This window comes from Glossina fuscipes, unplaced genomic scaffold, assembly GCF_014805625.2.
Source record: "Glossina fuscipes isolate IAEA_lab_2018 unplaced genomic scaffold, Yale_Gfus_2 1, whole genome shotgun sequence".
Lineage (NCBI taxonomy): Eukaryota > Metazoa > Arthropoda > Insecta > Diptera > Glossinidae > Glossina > Glossina fuscipes.
In genome coordinates this window covers 19,477,325-19,498,540 of record NW_023998415.1, presented here as the reverse complement: position 1 = coordinate 19,498,540, position 21,216 = coordinate 19,477,325, and the positions used below count along the sequence as shown (strand labels likewise).

Genomic DNA, 21,216 nt, shown 5'->3' with positions numbered 1-21,216 from the left:
TTTGAAAAGTGACCTTTGTTTTTTTGACCACACCTCGTACATTATTCAGACTTAAACTCTACACAAGTATATTTGCTTTCATTGAGTGCAAACTGGTTTATTTTTTTCCCCAACGAGATTATATATGTAAATTTTGTCTCAAATAAAAAAAAGCAAGCGCATTTTTTGTTCGTTTTCGCACTCAGCTGTGTTATGTAAAGTCTTTGCAAAAAAGGAAACAAAAGCAGAAATGTTCAAAACTGAATACATTAATGAATGGATGGGTGGATGGACGAATGGACGGATTCGCTAAATATTTCAAATATCGCATAAAAATTCTTCACTCATTATAATACTTTAACAAATTTACGAACACCCTGTACATATAAACAAAATAAATGAAGGCATTATAGAACTAATTGAGAAAGACTTACACAATTAAAACCAACAAAACAAACCAAAATAAAAAAAAATTTTAAAACCAAATAATCAAATAAACGACATGAAAAGGCAAACGCAGGAAATTATATATAATTAAATACAAATACATATATATATATATATATATATATATATATATATATGTATATATACATATATGTATGTATGTATGTTTTTGTGTATGTACGTATGTATGCAATTTATATAATTATTTAAAATAAAATCCAAAAATTATACAAAAAACAACAAGAGTACGAAAAAAAAAAAAAAATTGATTTAAAGTTTATTTAAAAGAAAAACCAAAAGCATTCTTCTTACACTTCTAACTTAAAAAGGATAAAACTGGAATATTTCACCGAGAAATTACAATAAAATAAAAACCTTATATAAAAATTGAAAAAAAAAAACAAAGAAAAATATAACAAAAGTATAGCTTTTTAGATAGTCAAAAAAAAGAAAAAAAACAAAAATGAGAAAATGAAAAATAAAAGAAGAGGAAACAAAGAGAAAAAAAGGACAACAATTAGCAAAAATAACCAGCCAACATTCGTGGCATTGTTCTTAATATGATGGATTAGTGTGTTCTGGCTAACGTGTTCAGCTAAAACACTTCAAAATGTATTTTGAAAGGAAAAGCAAAAAAAAACCATCTAAAATATATATATACAAAAAAAAATAAATAAATAAATTTTCAAAAAATGACTTAAAAAAAGCAAAAAAAAATATTCTATGTTTTAGTTTGGCTTCATTGACTGTGTTTTCTGGTTTTCATTTTCAAATCAGTCAAACAAAAGCTGAAGGATATATATTTAAAAAAAAAAAAAAATTTTATTAACGAAGAAATAAAACAAAACATGTTATTATTATTATTATTATTATTATTACTATTATTATTATAATTATTATAACTCTTATTATTAATTATCATTGTAATTAATTAAGTTAAGATTAATGTACAAAAAAAAAAAAAAAAATTTTAAAAATATATCTGAGTAAAAACATATAAATATTTATAAATAATTAATATAATTTTTATTTTTAAGAGAAAACTGTTCAATAAGCAATAACTCAAAAAATGACAAGAAAAACAACATCAATAATGATAATATTAAAATATTTAATATGATTTATAAAATATATAATTACGATTGAATTGACAAACCAAAAAGCCAAAAAAAAAAAAAAAAAAACAACAAAAATTAACAAATATATATATATATATTATAAAAATCGACTATATATATATATATATGTATAACTATTTAAGTGAGGAAAGAAATCACGAGAAATTTCAAATCGCTTAACAAAAAAGAAAATGAAACAGAAGAGATCGAAGAACAACAAACGCAATTTTTACTCTTACTTCTTATGCGGCCCCACGGTGACTGAAAAAAAAAAACGATTTAAAAAATTTTTAATTTCATTTTTATAGAATATTATACACACAAGTACGTACGTAAGTATATCCGCAATGCGAGACGAAACAATTGCAATTTTTATCGCGCCTTGAAAAGTTTCTCAGTCTTATTCCCTTAGATGATTTGACATTTTCAACCGGTAGTAGCAGTGATTTTTTGTAAAAATTTCAAAATTGAAAGCGCTACATACATACGCATGCTAAATATATATATAAAGCGATTTCATCGCTTACGTAAAACGTGACTATGACTATGAACTGTATGCATATAGGCGCAAAGCACTATCGCGCGCAAAAATCGCATGTTAAATACATTAAGGATTAAATTATGTAATTATTCGTCTGTTATCAAACATATCCAATTGTAATCCTTAACCTTTAAATGCGTGTTACAAGCAAAGTTTTGCTTCGTCACCCTCAGCTTTGCGCAATCTTAGCAAACTATCTAAGAAGGGAATGAATTCAATAATTAAAAAATAAAAACACTCTAGTTGGCAATGGCCCACCATTGAAAATCCCAGTTCAGCTGACTTTTCAAAATAAGGTGTTTGATCGAGAGTGATCAAATCATTTTCATTAACGTTCGTCCTTGAGTCCCAAAACACTTTATTGTAGCAAATTTAATCAAAGTAACTCAAAAAAAAAAAAAAAAAAAAAAAAAAAAAAGAAATGAAATTCTGCCCTTAAGTTAAATACAAAAATATAAGACGAACAGACGGACAGACAACCTTAGTATAAATAAAAGATAAAAGATGAGTCTACCTCCAAGTCCTTCTGGGTATTGTGCATACATCCGCACTTAAACTTAATGTACCCTTGCACCACAAAAGTGACGTAAAGTATAAAAATTGTGTGATACAAAGCCTATCAAAACTCTTATTGTATTATAGATCAAAGTGAACTTTTTCCCAAACTATATTATGTTGCAAGTCTATTAGCAAGCGTCAAGTCGAATTTTTGCTAAGCCATGACCACTAAATACACATATCTTTAAAATATTTTTTATTTAGACGTGCGCATGAAACCGTAAATAATAATGCAGAGAACAGGAAGTGGAACAAGGATCAGTGCATCGATGCACGCCTTTTTGCCCCTTCTACGAGAGTTTATAGATATGTTTTTATTCTCTCCTTTAATGCAGATACTGCAAAGAGGCTCTCAGTTATTTAACGACACAATATTACACCAGCTTATGAGAGACCTTTTTTTTTTTTTTAACTTACTTTCATTAAATTTAAATGGTTTTAAAACTATAATCATCCCGGGATATATAAATAAATAAATAATCAATAGTCTATCGCAAAACTGTATCTATTCTCTTAAATCTATATCGCAATCATAAGAAGGAAGTTGTTGGAAAGAAAAATTGCAATTATTCTCACACGTACACATGCGGTGTACATTGGTGCACTCATCTTTAAACTTAGTTAGCGAAAGAACTGACTGTACAGACCACTCAATGAAAAGTTAAATAATGAAATTGAAAAATATCTGAAAAAACATTTTGAAGGAACCCATCCATCATCATCATCACCTGCTCTTTATTTATTTATTTATTTAGTTTTTTTTTTTTTTGAATTTGTTTCGTTTCTTTCATACAAAATTAATTAACTGAAATCATCCAAAGAGGAAATGTTCAACGCGTCCTTTTTTTTAGTATGGAAATAAATAAAAGAAGAAATTAAAAAGCAAAAAAAAAAAAAAACCAGATCAATTTTAGTCAATTAACATCAAAAATATAAATATAAATATAAATATATTTAAAAAAAAAAAAAATCAATAAAGACGAAAAGCTTAATGCGATGATACTTTAAAGAGATTTAAAAAGAAAAAAAAAAAATGAAGAAAAGAAGTACACAAAACCAAAATTTTATTACTTAAAAAGAACAACAACAAATAAATAAATGACATAAATAAAGCTTTAACTTGTTAAGCAAACCCTCAGTTATCATCCCTTTTTGAACGATGATAAAGGTGATACTGCAAACCTTCCAAAAGAAAAAAACAAAAAACAAAAAAAACCAACAAACAAACAAATTAATTAAATCAGTATAAGATATATATTTAAACAAAGAAATCACAACAACAAGAACAACAACAACAAGAACAACTATAACTATCAGCAAACAAAAACACAAACGTATTTGCATTTCTATTAAATTGATTTAAATGAAAGTTTGCTTTAAGTCTCTTTCCCAAATTTTCCGTTCTAATTCTACCCTGCGCCCCAAGCGTAGTATAGATCTTATGTCTTTTAGCTATCAAAGGAAATTTTTTTTTTTTTTTTTATATTTCTTTATTATTATATCGTGCACTTGAGAGCCATTTCTTTGAACGGTTCTAACTATATATGTCCGTTGCTTATTTTGATTTTTAAATGATTCGTAAAGAAAGTGTAATCGCAGCCCCCTTGAATAAATCCACTTTCCGTTCATCGAGCATTGAGAGGATCGATTGCCGATTTTTAATTAGATACTTGACTGCCTGACTGCAATCATTGATTGTTTGCCGGCCTATGAATTAATTGAAGAAATTTTTAAAGCATTTCAATACCAAGGCTAACTATCTATTACCGCCGAAATAAACGGAAGTAGTTATGGACCTCGATCGAGATGCACATACCCAATACACACAATTAAGTACATATATCCCTATTGACCTATTGACTTATATTCATTTTGTATTTGGAATTTAGCGTAAGAGAATGAGATTTCACACATATCGCCAGGGATGTAGGGTACGATCGAATGATCAAATATAAACGAATCGAAGTATTTCATGAATATTTTGTAATAACATTGTTCGAAACATATTCCCCCATGATTTTCTTTTCAAAAAATTATCATTTCTTCAGACAACATATCATTTGTGTGGAAAACAATTTAAATTAAAAGAGAAATTATTCAATTAACAAAATTATATACAATTCTTAAATTAAATTTTAAATTAATAATAATGCAAAAAAAAAAAAAAAATAAATCTTTTTGTAGTCAACCTCTCCTTTCCTCTCTATCTCTCTCTCTCTCTCTCTCTCTCTCTCTCTCTCTCTCTTTCTTTCTTTGTCTCCTTCTCTTTCTCTCATTAAAACAGAATACCACTTATAAAACAATTATTACAATATTTATGTATATTTATAATTTTAAAAAATTTGCATATTTCATTAAACTCTATTTTTCTCATAATTTCACTACAACGGTACAATTTTCCATTGGGAAAACAATAAACACAAATTCTAAGTAAAAAAGAAATTTTGTGAACCACTCTCTCAACACGTACTCCACGTTTCACTGTCATTTCACATACACGAGCACACCTCTAAACTAACTCTATCTCATTCACCCTCAGTGAAAGCAGATTTCTTACCCGAGAACCGATAGGAAACATCAAAATGGCACAGATGCAGAAATACCCCAGCCAACCATTCCCATTAACTGTGGGCTGGACTGTAGCCTTTCTTATAGTTATTTCTCTTGTGCGTGCATATGGAAAATCACTTTCACTATATATTGACAATATCTTTATATTTTACACTATACTAAATGTAATAAATTTAAAATGAAATTAATTTAAAGGAAAAAAGTTGAAGAAAACAAAGCAAAAAACAAAAAAAACCGAAAGCAAAAATATAAACTTAATTTATAAGTGTTTGTATCTCTAAATGATAAGATAAACCAAGAACAAAAACAACAAGAACAACAACAAGCAAAAAAAAAAAACAAAAAAAACAAAAAAAAAACAAAAAAAAAACGAAACAAAAAAAGTAAATAAATAAATAAACAAATAAATAAATTGTATTTACACTAAATGAAATGAAATGTCAAAGATAATGACTATAAGGACGATGATGATGAAAATTATGGTGATGATGATAAAGATACACGTTTTTAGTTTTAAGAGCTAATTACATAAAAATTAACTCAACAAGAACTCGAAAAGTATATTTAAAGATATTGGAAAGTAAATGAGAAAACTAAAATATAAAATAAAATCCTTTTGAATACTTTATACAACCAAATATAATTCCGATTGAGATAAAAGTTATCGAATAACATGGAAACATAAGATTTACATATACAACTTATATGAATTAAGTTATATACTATAATATTTAACAAGAATAATAATAATAATAATAATAATAACAATAAATGATATAAGTAAAAATAAAAATAGAATTGAAAATGAAAATGAAAACAAAAACAAAAGCAAAAACACATTTTCTATATGAAAAATATATATATGAAAAACTGGAAAAATTAACAATTTATACATAAATATGTATACATATATATACATATACATATATATATATGTATATATATATATATATATAAAAGGACAAATATGATTACACATACACTTAAACGGCAGTTATATGGCAACTATATGCGGAAACTGTACTCTCTTCGTTTTCTTTTTCAATTTTTCATACTTTTCTAAAATTAATTGGATTGGCTTGGATTTTTTTTTTTTTTTTTTTCCAAGATATCTAAAGGTGACGAGTCAAACATATTATTATTCTGCTGGCAGGAAACATTCGAAACGGTAAAACTTTGCTTCATTTCGTTCGGTTAGGCAGAATTCAGGCGTCTTGATATTGAAAATGAAGTGAACGCACACACACACACACACACACACGAGACAAAATCGAGAATTTTTCAACACTGCGGCACAACCGCGTTCGACGTTCGAAAGTCAAAAAGTTTGAAAAACATTCCATAAACGAGTCACATTGAGAGTTGCCTTAGGGAGACGACATGACGACTAAAACAACTACAATGATAGTACATTCATGCACACTAGACACTTAAATAGAATGCATTTGATGTATCTAAAAAGTAAAGAGCTTCTATAGACCGAAATCGCTCCTTTCGAAATCACTTGTACTAAGTCAAAGTTGGGATACTTGATCAATGGCCGCACCATTTGCTGGGTATTTGACTACGAAATTTTGCACGCAAATGGATCTGGGAGCGGAGATGCGGTTGTGACGTGAAATCCATAAATCCTTTATTCATAAATCAAGTCACTTCAGATGAACGTTTAACCAACTTATATGTCACAAAGAACAAGTAAATAACATCTTTTAACATTTATTTACTCTACAGCGAAAGCTTTAAGGGAGACCGGACCTTATCACCTAAGTCTTTGTCTTTGTACAGTAGCAAATCGAATTGAAATTTAATCTTTATGTGAGAATTTGGTCACAAGCATAAGTGGCTTTAACAAATGAATTGATTTTTTTTTTTTGGTTTAAAATTTCATTGGTTCCAAGCAACGATTAGGCGGTAGTTTCGCGTTTTTATTTATTAATTTTTTTTTTGATAGTATATGTACATAATGTATTTTTTCGTATACATGCCTTTCATATGCTGGAATACAATCTATGCTATTGATCTCTTTCTCTCCCTCTCTCTGATCTCTCTTCTGATTGATGGACTTATCGATGGAAGGCGTAGTAGATCTTACTTTCCTTCCAATTTCGGTACCCGCTGCACTGAACTTCAAACTTGTAACTAATTCGTTATTTTTTCTCTTTTGTTTTCATTGTAAACCTTAAAAACTCTCCTCTGTAAAATGCAAGTGACCTATCAATTATGTTCGTTTAGAAAATTAAAGTCAAAAATTTATGTACTTTAAGTCAGAGTTGAAACTGCAAAACGGAACAGAAACAGATAAATTTATATCTTGGAATCCCTTTTAATTGGCACATGGCTATAGAATTAAACATTTCTTTAACAATTTAGAAACACTTTAACATACATATATACGCGTGAATATGCGCGAAACGATTCGATCACAAGTGTTTTATAATACATGCTATGTTCAGAGACTTCTAAGTTACCTTTAGATATATTTGAACGCGTTTCCTTAAGTTACTCGGAAATTAAAAAAACAACTAAAACATCCCGATGACGTTTTTTTTTTTTTTAATGAACTTTAATACGTAAAAGTATTTATTTAAACTTAAATAAAATGAAAAAGAAGAAGAATATTCTATTTTCATTATTTACTTATACACCGGTTTTAAACGCTATTGTTTTACAATTAGTGTGTAAATATGTCAATCTTACAGAGGTATTTAAAAAAAGTAATACTCTAATTTTTTAAAATAAAAACAAAAACATAAAGCAAAAAACCAACTGCAGATACAACAGACATACAAGGAAGACAAATGTTATGAAAAACAAAAAAAAAAAAATATAAATAAATAAAAACAAAATTTAATAAACGAAGAAATACTTATACCCGTAAATACTTATATGTATAAATATGTACTTCTAAATATATACATATGTATATATATTTATATATAGATATATGTGCATAGATATGCACATGTTTACATATATAAAACAGAATTTAAAGAATTTATAAATACAAAAACAAAACTTTTGTAAACAACATTAAATAAATTTATACTAAAACTTAAAAAACAAGATTAGCAAAAAAGAAAAAAAAAATACTAAAGAAAGTACATACTTATAAAACAAAAAATCAAACCTTCACAATTTTGACAACCACAATAAAAACAAACTATATATATATATATATATATATATATATAAATATAAAAATATATATATAAATATATATATATACATATATATATATATAAATAAAATAATAGTAATAATAATTATGTACTACAAATAAAAAAAAAAGAAAACAAATATATTTGTAAAATATTGAAAAAAAAAAAATAAATAAATAAATAAATTGTAATAAAAAAATCGAAACAAAATTAATATCCAGCAGACAGATTTCAAACGCAGGAAATATGCATGAAAGATATACAATATATATAGAAAAGCATTCAAGAAGAGAGAGATAAGAATTTAAGAAACAAAAATACAATGAAATATATTATAAAAAGAAAAAAACAAAAGCAATTCAAAACTATGTTTGTGGAATGTAATCATAATGAAACCAAGACACCACGGATAACAAAAAACAAAAAACAAAAAACAACCAAAATAAGCAGCTGTTAATAAGTATATTTTAAGAAGAAGTAAAAAAGAAAAAAGAAAAAAAATTCGAAAATTTCAGTTTAAAATGTATACACACCAGCCGGCGCATATACACGAAAACCGATAGTTGGCGAGACGAGATTTTGCCATTGAGTCTGGAAAATTAAGTCTATATTGTACGTACACTCCCTGTATATGCGATTTTTTGCGCTGAAAATGCTTACAGTACGGGAACGTATTCAAATCCAAAAATATTACACATAATTATTAATGTCATTATTATATAGTTATAATTTATATATATATTATTTATTTATTAATTCCATTATCGACGTATGGGGACTTTTATTAAGACATAGCATCCAAATTTAAGATTCTGAGTCGATTTGGCCGTTGTTCGCTTGTCATCTCTCATTGTGCAACTGTCGCTACTGTCGTAAAATAGAGATAGACAGCCGGTACTTGATATATGTGTTCTTAGTTAGATCAAGCTTTAAAGTGGACGTAATCTGCCCCATAAGGAGGCATAGAATAGTTAAAAATTTTAAATAATAACAATAATATTAATAAAAATAATAATAAATCGAGAATTCCTATATATTATCGCCAAAAACTTAACAAGCTGAAGTAAATATCGATCGATCAAAAATTTTTTACAATCGTTAATGTTGCGAAAACAGTCCCCATCGGCTACCTGACATGCCTATTATTTTAAAAAAGGAAAAATGAAAAACGGCTTTGAGATTATTGCGATGCTAAATATCATAGATTCGCCTCTCGACGAACATAATTTTCTTAATTGTTATTTGTTTCTTTTTTTTTTTTTTTTTTGATTATTATTTTTTTTTTATTGAATTTATTACATTATCATATATTATATTATTAGATTTTATTGAAAGATTGCAAACAGAAACAACAACAAGAACAAGAACAACAAGAACAACAACAACAACAAAAAATTATACAAGTTATATATATACATAAAATAAAATTAAGAAAAAACAAAAAACAACAAAAAAAAAAAAGAAAAATAATTAAATAAATAAACTCAAAATGAAGAGAATAATTATAAGATAATTATATTATATACCAATGAAACCCTTCCCCTTCCTACCCATAATATAAAGAGATGATGATTTTAAACCAGTTATTTGAAATAAATATCAAAGCAAAAAAATTATTATAATAAAAACAAAAAAAAAAAAAACTAAAATATTATATAAATAAAAGCCTAATATTAAGTTAAAGAATAAAAACAAAAAAAAAAAAAACTTGAAAAAGCAAATAAAAAACACATTCAAATATGAACATTGTTCAAATGAACTTTACATGTGATTTTATTTTAATGGGATCATAGAAATCCACTGAATTTAAATATTGCATCCTCGAGCTAAATCAATTCTGCTCGTTATGAAAATATCTCAAACGATTTACTCCGTTTCAGAACTTCTGCATGGCCGCACACGCGATAAGCATAGCATAGGTGAAGGCTATTTTTTTATACACGCACAACTCTTTTTTTACGCGGCATTCACGTTCTCCAGAAAAACGCGCAAAAAAAAAACCGAACGTCATATATTAAATTTGTAAATATATTCTACATCTTTAAAAAATGGTGTTAGATGAAAAATTCGGACATATTTAAAAAAAAAAAAACGTGCAGAAAAAATAATAATGAAATCCACATTACATATTTATAAAGCGGAGAGAATTGAGTTTTATTACAAACAAAAAGAAAAACTTTAGCTAGTACACAGTGAAAATTCAGTCCATAAGTGCAACGTGTAAGAATGTAGGCATTCACCGCTGCTTGATAACAAGCGTGCACATTTATTACGAACCGGAGCAAATATGCTATCCTTACCAGGTATATCAGGTATGTCTGGCGCAACTTTCGCGTTTGATCCAAATGAAGAGTTTCTTTCGTCATTAAATACGTCATTATAAGGACTCTGCTGATTTCATTGTTGTTAGAAAGTCTGTTATTAGCAGCTATTTTCTTCCTCTTTCTTTTGGTTTCTCAAGTTGCTTATATAGTTTTTGATATCCAGCCACACAAAACTTCAGATTACGCTCCGCGTCAAGGTCATGAGTAAGAAAACGTTGTTTCTTGTACTTGTAATAAATTTCAAACCCGCGTGAATTAAATTAGCCGTTAATAGCTGGACTTCACCCCCACTCTGTCACCACTGTTTAGAAGGGAACTTTTTGAATTTTATCAAAATTATTTACTGCATCATGCGAATGAATGAATTTACGGCCAGAACAAAAAATGATCAAAGCAATCGGGTATTCTCGGTACGGTAGACCAAGTCACTACCACATTTGTAGGCATACACAAACCGATTTCTGATCATCGCACTCCCTCTATCGTTATTTGTTCCTTCACACATAAATTTCTGTAAGACGCTATTAAAGTTAGAAAAAAAAATAAAAACTTTTTCGTATTCGTGTAAAAGAAAAATTTCGTGTAAAAAAGTGTGTTTTAATCTGATTGGTGAATCCTGTTACTACAAAATTGGATTAAAAAAGACCCTATAAAAACGAGTTGAATGTAGTTTAAGCAAACGCTCATCGTTTGCTTCGTAAGCATATTCTTGTTCGCCCGCGTTATTGAATGTTCAAGTTTATTTCTGACAAGGATGCTTGAATTATGTGTGAATATAAATATTTGGATCCTCATTGTAACGATCAGTGTTTGCTTCGAATAAGATACCGTCTCTCAACACTGCAATCCTCCCCAATATATTGAAATCTAGATTTTTACTCCCACGTCATAAACATAGTAGAGCATAGTAGAGTGTAGAGATTGTATTGAAAATTGCAAGGGTGCATATTATCTTAAGTATCTTTGAACTATTGCCTAACCCTTAATGGACTTTCCCGTCAATCTTTTGAGTTGAACCGGCTCGTAGCTCATAGGTCAGACACAAAAAGTGATTATGAATTCTCATAAATTATTAATGTTGGATCTGGTGCGTTCCAGGATAGCTACCTGGTTGCGATCCTCTTCTAATTCGACATCAATGATGAAGCATTCTTGCATTCTTGTGTCTGCTGATAACGTACAGCTATTTCATTTTTCGTAAGATATGACTGGCTTCGATCGACCTGAACCTGAGCTGTTGTTCCTAGATTAATGATGTGTCCTTGAACATTAGAAAATGCAACGCAATCACACTTTCGCTTTATGAGGACACGGTCGTTTTAATTGCCCTAAATTCCCTAGAGGAGACAAGGCTGGCTCTTGCTGTCAGTTTCTTGGCTATGCTTAGTAAGCATATTAATAGCAAAGTACAATCTTGATTCCTACTGAATCTGAATAACTGTTTCGTGTAAAGTATCTAGGCACTTTTCTCTCTTGCCTCTCTTGCCGATAACGCTATTGATAGCTGCTAGGCATGAGTCTCGTTCTCGTTTTCTTTATCTTACCTTTGGAACTACGGACTTAGGTTTAAGTAAATTTTCAGATTAAACCGTTGACGTAAATGACATTTACATACGTCCTATATTCTTAGTAGCATGGAACACTTTGAGGTACTCGCCGATTTTAAAGTGACTGCCAACGTGTTAAGTTATCTGCAATCTTGCAGATAAAAATCGCATTAATTTCAATCGTTATTGGTTAGAATATGAAAAAGATTGCGCTCGGAATATTTAAGCTCGGTTAATAGTGAACGTATTTAAAATATTTTTGTTTCAATTTAAAAGTTTTGTGTATGTGTTTGGAGCTTGCTTTGTAAATATGCGTGCTAAGCTTAAGCAGAAAATTAATAATTGGCGAATAGGTGGGTTATGGGCTTGCACGGGTTTCGCGGGCTAAGAAAAACCGTATTTCCTTAAACGTTTTTTTCTTCTATTTTCAATATACATTTTACTTAAACGACTTGTTTGATACAAACTTTCACGCATACGAAAGGGCAATAATTAAGTAAATAACATTTTTAAAAACAAATATGCGTTTAAGATGATTGAAAATTCCGCTCTCGGAAAGTGTTCTTGCGGCGAGATCGATAAATCGTGATAATTTTCGCTTAATACTAAAAATCAAACATTTCTATTAGTAGAGAAGATGATCATAATTAAATAGACTAGACTGAGCAGATTTCAAGTTTCCATTTTTTGCTTTATTCAAGTTTATAATAAGCTAATTAGACATTTATCATTGATAGGATAATTAACTGAAAGTAACGTTTACGTAAGCTTGGCCTTAGGAATATAGCTTAGCTAAATAAATCATTCTGTTCCCATATAAACTCAGTGAAACTTCGATGGTAAATCAGTGGATTCCGAACACGATCGGATGCTAAAAATGCAAAAATGCAGTTGAAGGGAATACGGGAATACCATGCAATGGCTTTTGCGGGAAACTTTACCATTCAATCAATAAAATTGCAGCGGCCTAAATCAAACAAGCTTTAATTTACTCAACACTAACAAATGAATAAAGTTCATCTAAAATGATTGCACGAACGATCTATAGACAAAATATCTATATATTTGAAACGATCATGAGGGTATGAATTTAAACAATCATTTGGCAAAGATGGAAATGAAATCAAATCATATCAAAAAGACGAAAATCGCATGATGAAAGCAACTAACGAAAATATCTAATCAATCCGTCAATAAAGGCGCGGTAAAATTGAATAACGAGCAAAGCAATTAATTTAAAAAAAAGAATCCGCCTGAGTAGCCGAAGGCGAAGAATCTCGACTAGCAAGTCAATGGTCGTGGGTTCGAATCTCAAGTGCGGTAGAGTTTTTAATAAAAGCCGATACCCTTAGATGCTAGAGCTTTTAGAATTTATTTCTCTGGCGAAATTAATAATAATAATAATAAAAATAATAATAGTAAAAAAAGAAATCCTTAGTTTTCGTTACAAACTTCAGAGAAATATATATAGCGCTGCAAAGCTCGTATCCGAAAATGCTGAACTGTTCTGAACCACCTATAATATAAAAGGGAACGTCCTCTTTTCTATCCATAGTGAAGCGTAAAGAAAAAATCCAAAAAGTGGAGAAAACGGAAGAAGATCTAATGAAGAAGTAAGTTTAGCGAAATTTGAGAATATTACAACTAAGATATACGGGCAGAAATAATAAGGAGATGTCATTATTGACAATGATAATGTGGGAAAGGAGGCAGAATAAAATCTTCTATAAAAAACAAGTTGAATCAAGAATCGGAAAAAAACGGGCCGCATGATAACAACTGCAAAAGTATAACGCTGTCAAACATTAAGCTTCATATGCGATAACAAGTAAGCATATTATGGTCGGGCAGGCCGGGCAATTAGATACTTTACACAAAAATTTTGAATTATTTTCATGCAAACGCATACTTTTCGTAAAATCCCGCATATTGGAGGATGCCCAAAACGTAACACGACGTGATCCAGATTTTGCAAAATAAGTTTGTTTCCTAAAAATCTTATTATTTTTCATTTTCCATCATAAAAGACTAGAAATTAGACACTCACTCCATGTAAAGGCTTGCTTTTCATGACAGCCTCTATATTTATTCGGGTCTAAAATATATCCCTATCTGATCCAAATTCCCGACTCTTAATTATTTTGCCAAAATGCTGCTGCAGACTAATTTTCATCATAATATAATAGAAACTAAATCTTCTATGAAAGTCTTTCTACTCATAAAAAATTATATATTGAGTGGGGTTGAAGAAATAGACTCATGTGATTCAAATTTGGTCCACCTAACAATTGGAGTAAATTTTCATCATAAAATGTTAACAATTGCCCTATTACAGGAAATTACATTTCCTGAGAATCCCCCCATCCACCTGGTATCCAAAATATACGCCTACATGGCCCAAATTCGCTAGTGTTGATTCGTTTGTTAATTTGCGAACTATTGTGAACCTATTAGGTTGAAGGCAAAGTTCTGTCGTATTTTAAATAGGCAGGTAAGTTTTCTTGTAAATAAAAACAGACATCTGGCTAGTGAGTCATTCGGATCTTGTTTTTTTTTTTTTTTTTTTGTTTTTTTAGCTGCTGTATAGTATTGTTACAAATTTCCAGTTTTCTATTAGACGATTCGTACCACTAGATCGTGGATATTTTGGTCAAGGGAAATACACTTCAAAGTTCTTTTATTTACAATTATATTTCTTTAAATGTAGGATTATTCACAATTTATTTTTCGCAATACTTTCGACTGCTTAACTCTTTAATTCTTTTTCTACTAACTCTCCCTTCCACAAATATTCTATTTATATACGTTTTTACCATCATATTACTAGTACTGAATTTTTGTAGTTTCATTTTTAATTCGTTAACTCGGTTTTCTGGCGCTCGTTTTCCTCGGCCGGCAGCTGCATGACGCGCTACGAATATGCATTTAGTTTTTTCTTCTTTAGGGATTTTACTACTTCGCTGGAATGAACAGAATTTGGGATTTCTTTAACAGTATGAAAGGAATCTTTTTTTACCGTTCATCATTTACTTGTGATATTTAAAGTGAAAAACATGTCGGTAGATAAAGTGCATTTATGACACTGGATTTTGTATGAATTCCAAAAAAGAAGGAACGTATCGGTTGCATGTAAAAATTTATGTGCGGTATTTGGAAAAGATTTTGTAAATGTTCGTTCTTGTCAAAGATGGTTTAGCAAATTTCGTTCCGGGGATCTGAGCCTCCAAGGAAGTGATCGATAATGATGTTTTGCGATCGATGTTGGAAAATAACACACACATTTAAAAAGTCGAGAAGAGTTAGGCATTCGTCACACAACTGTTGGAGATCACATTAAATTTCTTGCGTTTGTGTTAAAGCAAAGTACATAAATAAAATACGGCAGAACTTTCCCTCCAACCTATTATTTTCACCGTCAAATATTGAAAATTCTACTTTTTTAAGTAGATGTATGTAGACGTATGCAACACGCAGAAGGGCTTAAAATAAACCCACCTTTTTTGTGTTCAAGCTACCGATCGCAATTCTTCAGATATTTGGATGAAATTCGGTACAGTGACGTGTTCTGACCCAAAGAAAACTCGTTATATGGGAAAAAATAGTAATTTTCAAAATTTCTAGGCAAAAGTGCCTAAGTAATAGTATATCGGCATTCTAAATTGGTATTAAAACTTTGGACTTTGGGCTGGGGCAATTTTTGGACTCCCTCTCATATAACGAAAACTGAAGTTCATACGATAAAAAGATATAAATTTCAATGCTTCTTGATGAAAATTATGTCATAATAGTAACTTAACATAAAAAAATTAATTGTACCAAATTTGGACCAACTCGGCCTATTTTTGGTTCAACAACTGAACGCGCCTACCCAATATTATAGTATATCAAAATTTAATTAATATCGCGCGCAGAAGCAAACTTCTTTTGGCCATTTTCAAAATCGGAACGCATCTAAGCATGCCCGCCATTCCTACTTTCCATTTGTCTGTTTCTTCAACTATATAGCGTCGGTGATAAGCATTCTCTCGCTCGCAAAAATAAAGACATGGCGTACAAATTTGGAGAAAAATTTTAAAATGTCCCCAACCGATTAAAACAAACCGCCTACAAGACCCACGGCACGCCGTTCAACAAAACCTGTGAGCACCCATAGTAATACATAATCTGAAGACGCCTCTGTTTTCAAAAATAAAAAAAATGAAATTTTTGCTCGTTGCTTATTAACCGCAACAGATGCAATGTTTTGTTTTTTGTGGACGGTCCTACTGCACCTGCATCAAAATGGCAAAAATCGGTCACGGACACACAAAACTTCCACTTTCTGATTATTACCCATAAGATAACCAACACAGAATATTGAAAATTATTCTGAGTATTGTGCACATGAACACGTATTACATGTCCAAAAATGTGTTTATTCTAAAACAAAGATGGTGAACTCCACAACGTGAAGGCTTCGCTTTTCCTTAGCAGTATACAATTGAATACCAAATAAACGAAACTTTGAACTTAATTGAAAGCAAAAAATTGACGTCACGACGTGGTGGATTAGCTCTTTCTTCACATTTCTGTCGATAGACGCATTTGCAGAGGTCATATGTATAGAGTATGGAAATTTGGTTTTCTCCTTTCCTAATCTTTTGCAAAATATGTGTGTGTGATGTGTGTGTATAAAAGATTCGGTCGTAGGCGAATATAATTTTCTTAATTCTTTGTATACGATTATGTTATGTTTGATTCTTAGTCTGGATGACATGCGTAGGTATTTATTAAAAAAACATTTGCATGCATATTTAAAAAGAGAATAACGAGAAAAAGGCCGGAGTAGTTAGGAAGGGAATGACTTTGCATTTTTTTGTTTTTTTTTTTTTATAGACTAACACCAGAAACAGTTTTTTTTTTTATTTTTAATATTATTAATTTTGTGGAAATTTTTTATCATCAGCAATGTTTCTTAAGGGTTTCCTTCGTTTCTATAGAATGGTTCTCTTCAAACCACTTGGAAACCCATTTAGCAGTTCTCTCTATAGCAACGTCCGCCTCAACTAAAGGTACATAATCCATGTGTATAGCTGCTCGCAAACGATTGAACATCATTACTGATGCAGTAAAAGAACTAATAGCTCGCAAGGAGTATTCAAGTTTCATCTTCTTTACCGGAGTCAAGAATTTTATAAATAATTCAATTAAAGTCGCCATAAGGAAAAATAGAAAATGTGGCAAATACCAAGCGGTTCGTTGTGCCGTATATTTTCCACTAGCCAAACCGATTTTCTGTATAAAACGTGATATATCATTAATGGGCGTATCATCCGTAATGAATACAGGCAAGCCAGCTATATTTTTGGCTGAAGTTTTCAAAGTTTTATAGGCGCATATATGACCCCAAGCAACGTTACCTATTAAGAGAAAAAAAAAAGAAAATCTCGTTATTTTGCCTTTCGCTTAGATAAAACAAAAACATATACCAGCATAAGCTATTTGTTGTTTGCCACCAGCTCCGGCTATTCTAGGATACATAAAATCACGTTGCCGTAAATATGTTAAAATCTTGGGTAAGAAATGTTGATCGCCTTCACCGTAAGTAAGGGGCGGCCTAATGGCCGTCGTAGTCAAATAACCTTTTTGATTATAAAGCAAGGCGCCATTCGAATTGAGAACAATAGTTTCCGCTCGTAGTTTGGAGGATGAATAACCGGTTATTAGAAAACGTCCGTCAAAATTATTAGGATTCTGTGCATCATATTTTGGAGTTGTCGCCTTCGATTCAGTTTGATTAATTACCATGGCAAAGGTACTATGTCCCTTAAACGGCACCATGCACACCGAAGCGCAACTTGTATAAATCAAACGCTTAACATTTTGCTGCACACATAGCTCGACCACCGCTCGCGTACCTGAATATCTCAAAATATTTCGTCAACAATCTGCCAATACCAATTTTATTAATTACATACCATCGACATTATGTCCATCCAGTTCTGCATAATTTGGTGGATACTGCAAGCTAATCAAGCCAGCACAATGAAAAACTGTATCCACTCCCCGAAAAGCATCTAAAAGCGTTTCAGGCTTCCTTATATCACCAATAAACGAACGTACCGCTACCGTACATTCCCTTTCAGCTGGAAAACATCGCAAATTGCGTACATTAACTCTTGATATAATGTGATATTTAATAATGAAATCAATTATTTACGATTTGTTGTATTCTTGTAGGATTCCAAGTCCACTGATCGTATCTCTTTAATACCCAACTTGAACATGTCGCATGAAAGTAAATGTAGAATGTGTTGACCTATAAATCCGCTACCACCAGTCACTAAAACGATTTCTTCATTTTCGGTTAGCATAGTGAAAGAAAGTGCCTTTAGGTTAAGAAATGCTAAGCTAAGTGAAGAGATAAAAGATTATTTAAACTTAATGCTTTTAAAATTAATATAAAAAATAATAAAGAAATTGTAATAACTTTTATGCTCCATATCCTAAAGACGTTAATATCATCGTTTGATCGGCCATTGGCCAATCAGTGCATCGCAGAAAAAGGATGCTAAAAGTGAAACTGCAAGGTAAATCAAAATCAAATATCTATTTGAGATGTGCTCGCACATCTAATGATGCGATCTTGATTGGAACAAGGATAGAATATAATGTATGTATGTATGTATGTATACTTGTGTTAAAGCAAACTTAAATCCCGAACTAGGCAAATAAATAAATCTATCGTATACACATGACCATTTCCCAAAAAATCACTAAGCAAATCGCCGTTGATCCGCATGAAGTCACTGAAGGGACTGAATTCAAATCTTGAAGAAAAAACAAAAATTTGTTCAAGTCTTGCACCTCATTAAGAAGGTACTTGGGGGAAATAATCAGGTAGTTAAACGTTTCCTTTCACTGTTTGGCGGAAGTTGAATTTTCCATACGTGATTCTATGATGAAATTATATAATTTAAGACTAGAGTAGAGCTTACGATGTAACCTCAAAAGAAGCATATAAAAGTGAGACACACTATTTGCCCATTTTCAACAGGAAGATTACAACTGTGTATGTTTTCTAATTTAATTCAATATTAGATCGTGCGAATGCACATTCGTATCTATGAAAAACAAGGAGTCTTGGATCAAATTACAATTTATTTAGTAAAATTTCCTTTATCCAACTCTTATACATAAACACACTTTATACAATTCTTCAAAAAAACAAGTTTCTTTTATTACCCAAAACAGTGAATTTCGACTATGTCGGTCAGGGTCAGTAGTGCTAAAGCCAAAGTAGACAACTGATAATAGTGTCAGCAAATGTTATTGAACTTATTATTGAACTCTCGCGAAACGGAATGTGACTTAAATAAGAAACCGGTTTACATAATAATTGCATAATTGAAACATTACATTTTTATTATCTTCCGCATTTTATTCTATACCATGAAATTATTTACTTACAAAGTATGTTTAACTGCACAAAGCCACACTTCGGAGTTCAAGCGCTTTATATAACAGCACTGCTGAAAATCTTGCCAACTAATGATAACTCCCCACTGTCTTAACGTCTATAAGTTGTCTAACACATGCAGCACAACTTAATGGGCAAAAGCTTTAACTGAAACTTAGAAGAGAGCGCTATGTTGTCTTAAATTGCTATACATTTGATCTTTTTCCTTCAGCTTATAAAACCGAAGGCATTTATTTCAACTTGTTTTTTATCTTTCTCTCTCTCTCTCTCTCTCTCTCTCTCTCTCTCTTTATTATTAACGGTTTCGACACAATTCGATTTTGGGTTTTTTTAAACAACATTATTATTTCACCAACAACTTTTACAACTATACTTAAATGGTGTAATAAGAGTTTAAAACTAAGTAAGTGATATATGTTCAGGTTAAGACGAATTTTGAATGGCCGGCATCTCAAGTAATCTTTTTTAAGAAATGTATTTTGATTTGGCCGAAATAAATTATTTTTAACCTGAACATTTAATGTTCGAATCAAACTTCAGATGTATAATACAGAAGCGCAGTATAAACCGTATAAACCTTTAATCTCTAATTAAGATTTTCGTTTTCCAAATTGTTTCACAATACAAGATGATTCAGGAAACGTAGCGATAAAGTTTCAATCAACTTTCTGAATTTTTGAGACTTAGAGAATATTGACAAAAGACAAACCGATCTATCGAGTTTGTAAATGTTATAAGTGAAATGACAAAATTAGTAAACCTTTTGTTTTCGGCGGTAAGTATAAAAATATAATATACTTATATAAAAATATGTGTATATATCATTATAAACATTGTTTAGGTTTTGTAAAAGTTTTAATAAAAGAAATCTGGATTTCTCAATGATTTATTTGGTTTGTTTAAGGCAGCTTGGTGGTAACCTTATTTAAGTTTTCAGATATTTAACACTAAATAATTTTGTACATATTTTAAGTACCATTTTAAGCTTGTTTTTTTCTAATTACTTTTCAAAGAATTGATAAATATATAATAATACATATTTAATTTTTTTTAATTTTTTTTTTTCTTCATTACACATTTAAAAAACGAAAAAAACGTTTTCCCAATAAAAAATACACTGACGTATAAAAAACTAAACCACCGAAAACACTCGTACCGATTTATTTACTTTTCTAAGCACACGTACAACCTAATTTTGTATAATTCCTGAGGGCAGCTGGTCTTTTCGGGTCAGTAGGAGAGAGCAGAAGAAGAGCGGGAACCAACTGTAAAATCTTTATAAAGTGAGAAGACCGATATCTGTAAAAGAAAAGTATTAATTACAAATTATTTATATTTGAAAATCAGTCCAAGTGTAGGAGTAAGAAACAAAATGTCTTTCGCGTTTCAACATTTAAATGTCGTCATTTCTAACGCTTCGATATTTAATCTATATATATTTGACTGAACTTCATTCATAACAATTCGGTTATTTCGATATTTGTATATTGTACGCCGAAAGCATATAACAATCT

At 30.3% G+C, this 21,216-nt stretch overlaps 2 protein-coding genes across 3 annotated transcripts in view; both read right to left on the bottom strand.

Moving 5' to 3' along the window:
* Positions 1-16,891: 16,891 nt before the first annotated feature.
* On the bottom strand, positions 16,892-20,732 carry LOC119645278 (3 beta-hydroxysteroid dehydrogenase/Delta 5-->4-isomerase type 3). The gene is made up of 5 exons (XM_038045395.1): positions 19,693-20,732; positions 18,443-18,633; positions 18,201-18,368; positions 17,712-18,140; positions 16,892-17,642 (listed from the first exon to the last, which is right to left on the bottom strand). The coding sequence occupies exons 2-5, from the start codon at positions 18,594-18,596 to the stop codon at positions 17,185-17,187; spliced, it is 1,209 nt and encodes a 402-aa protein (XP_037901323.1). The 5' UTR covers positions 18,597-18,633; positions 19,693-20,732; the 3' UTR covers positions 16,892-17,184.
* LOC119645279 (protein rogdi) overlaps positions 20,725-21,216 on the bottom strand; it is a 4,633-nt gene continuing 4,141 nt past the window's right edge. For both annotated transcript variants that reach the window (XM_038045397.1, XM_038045398.1), the window contains exon 8: positions 20,725-21,001. In XM_038045397.1, the coding sequence (XP_037901325.1) occupies positions 20,933-21,001 (69 nt within the window). In that variant the 3' untranslated portion in view covers positions 20,725-20,932. The remainder of the gene's footprint in view (positions 21,002-21,216) is intronic.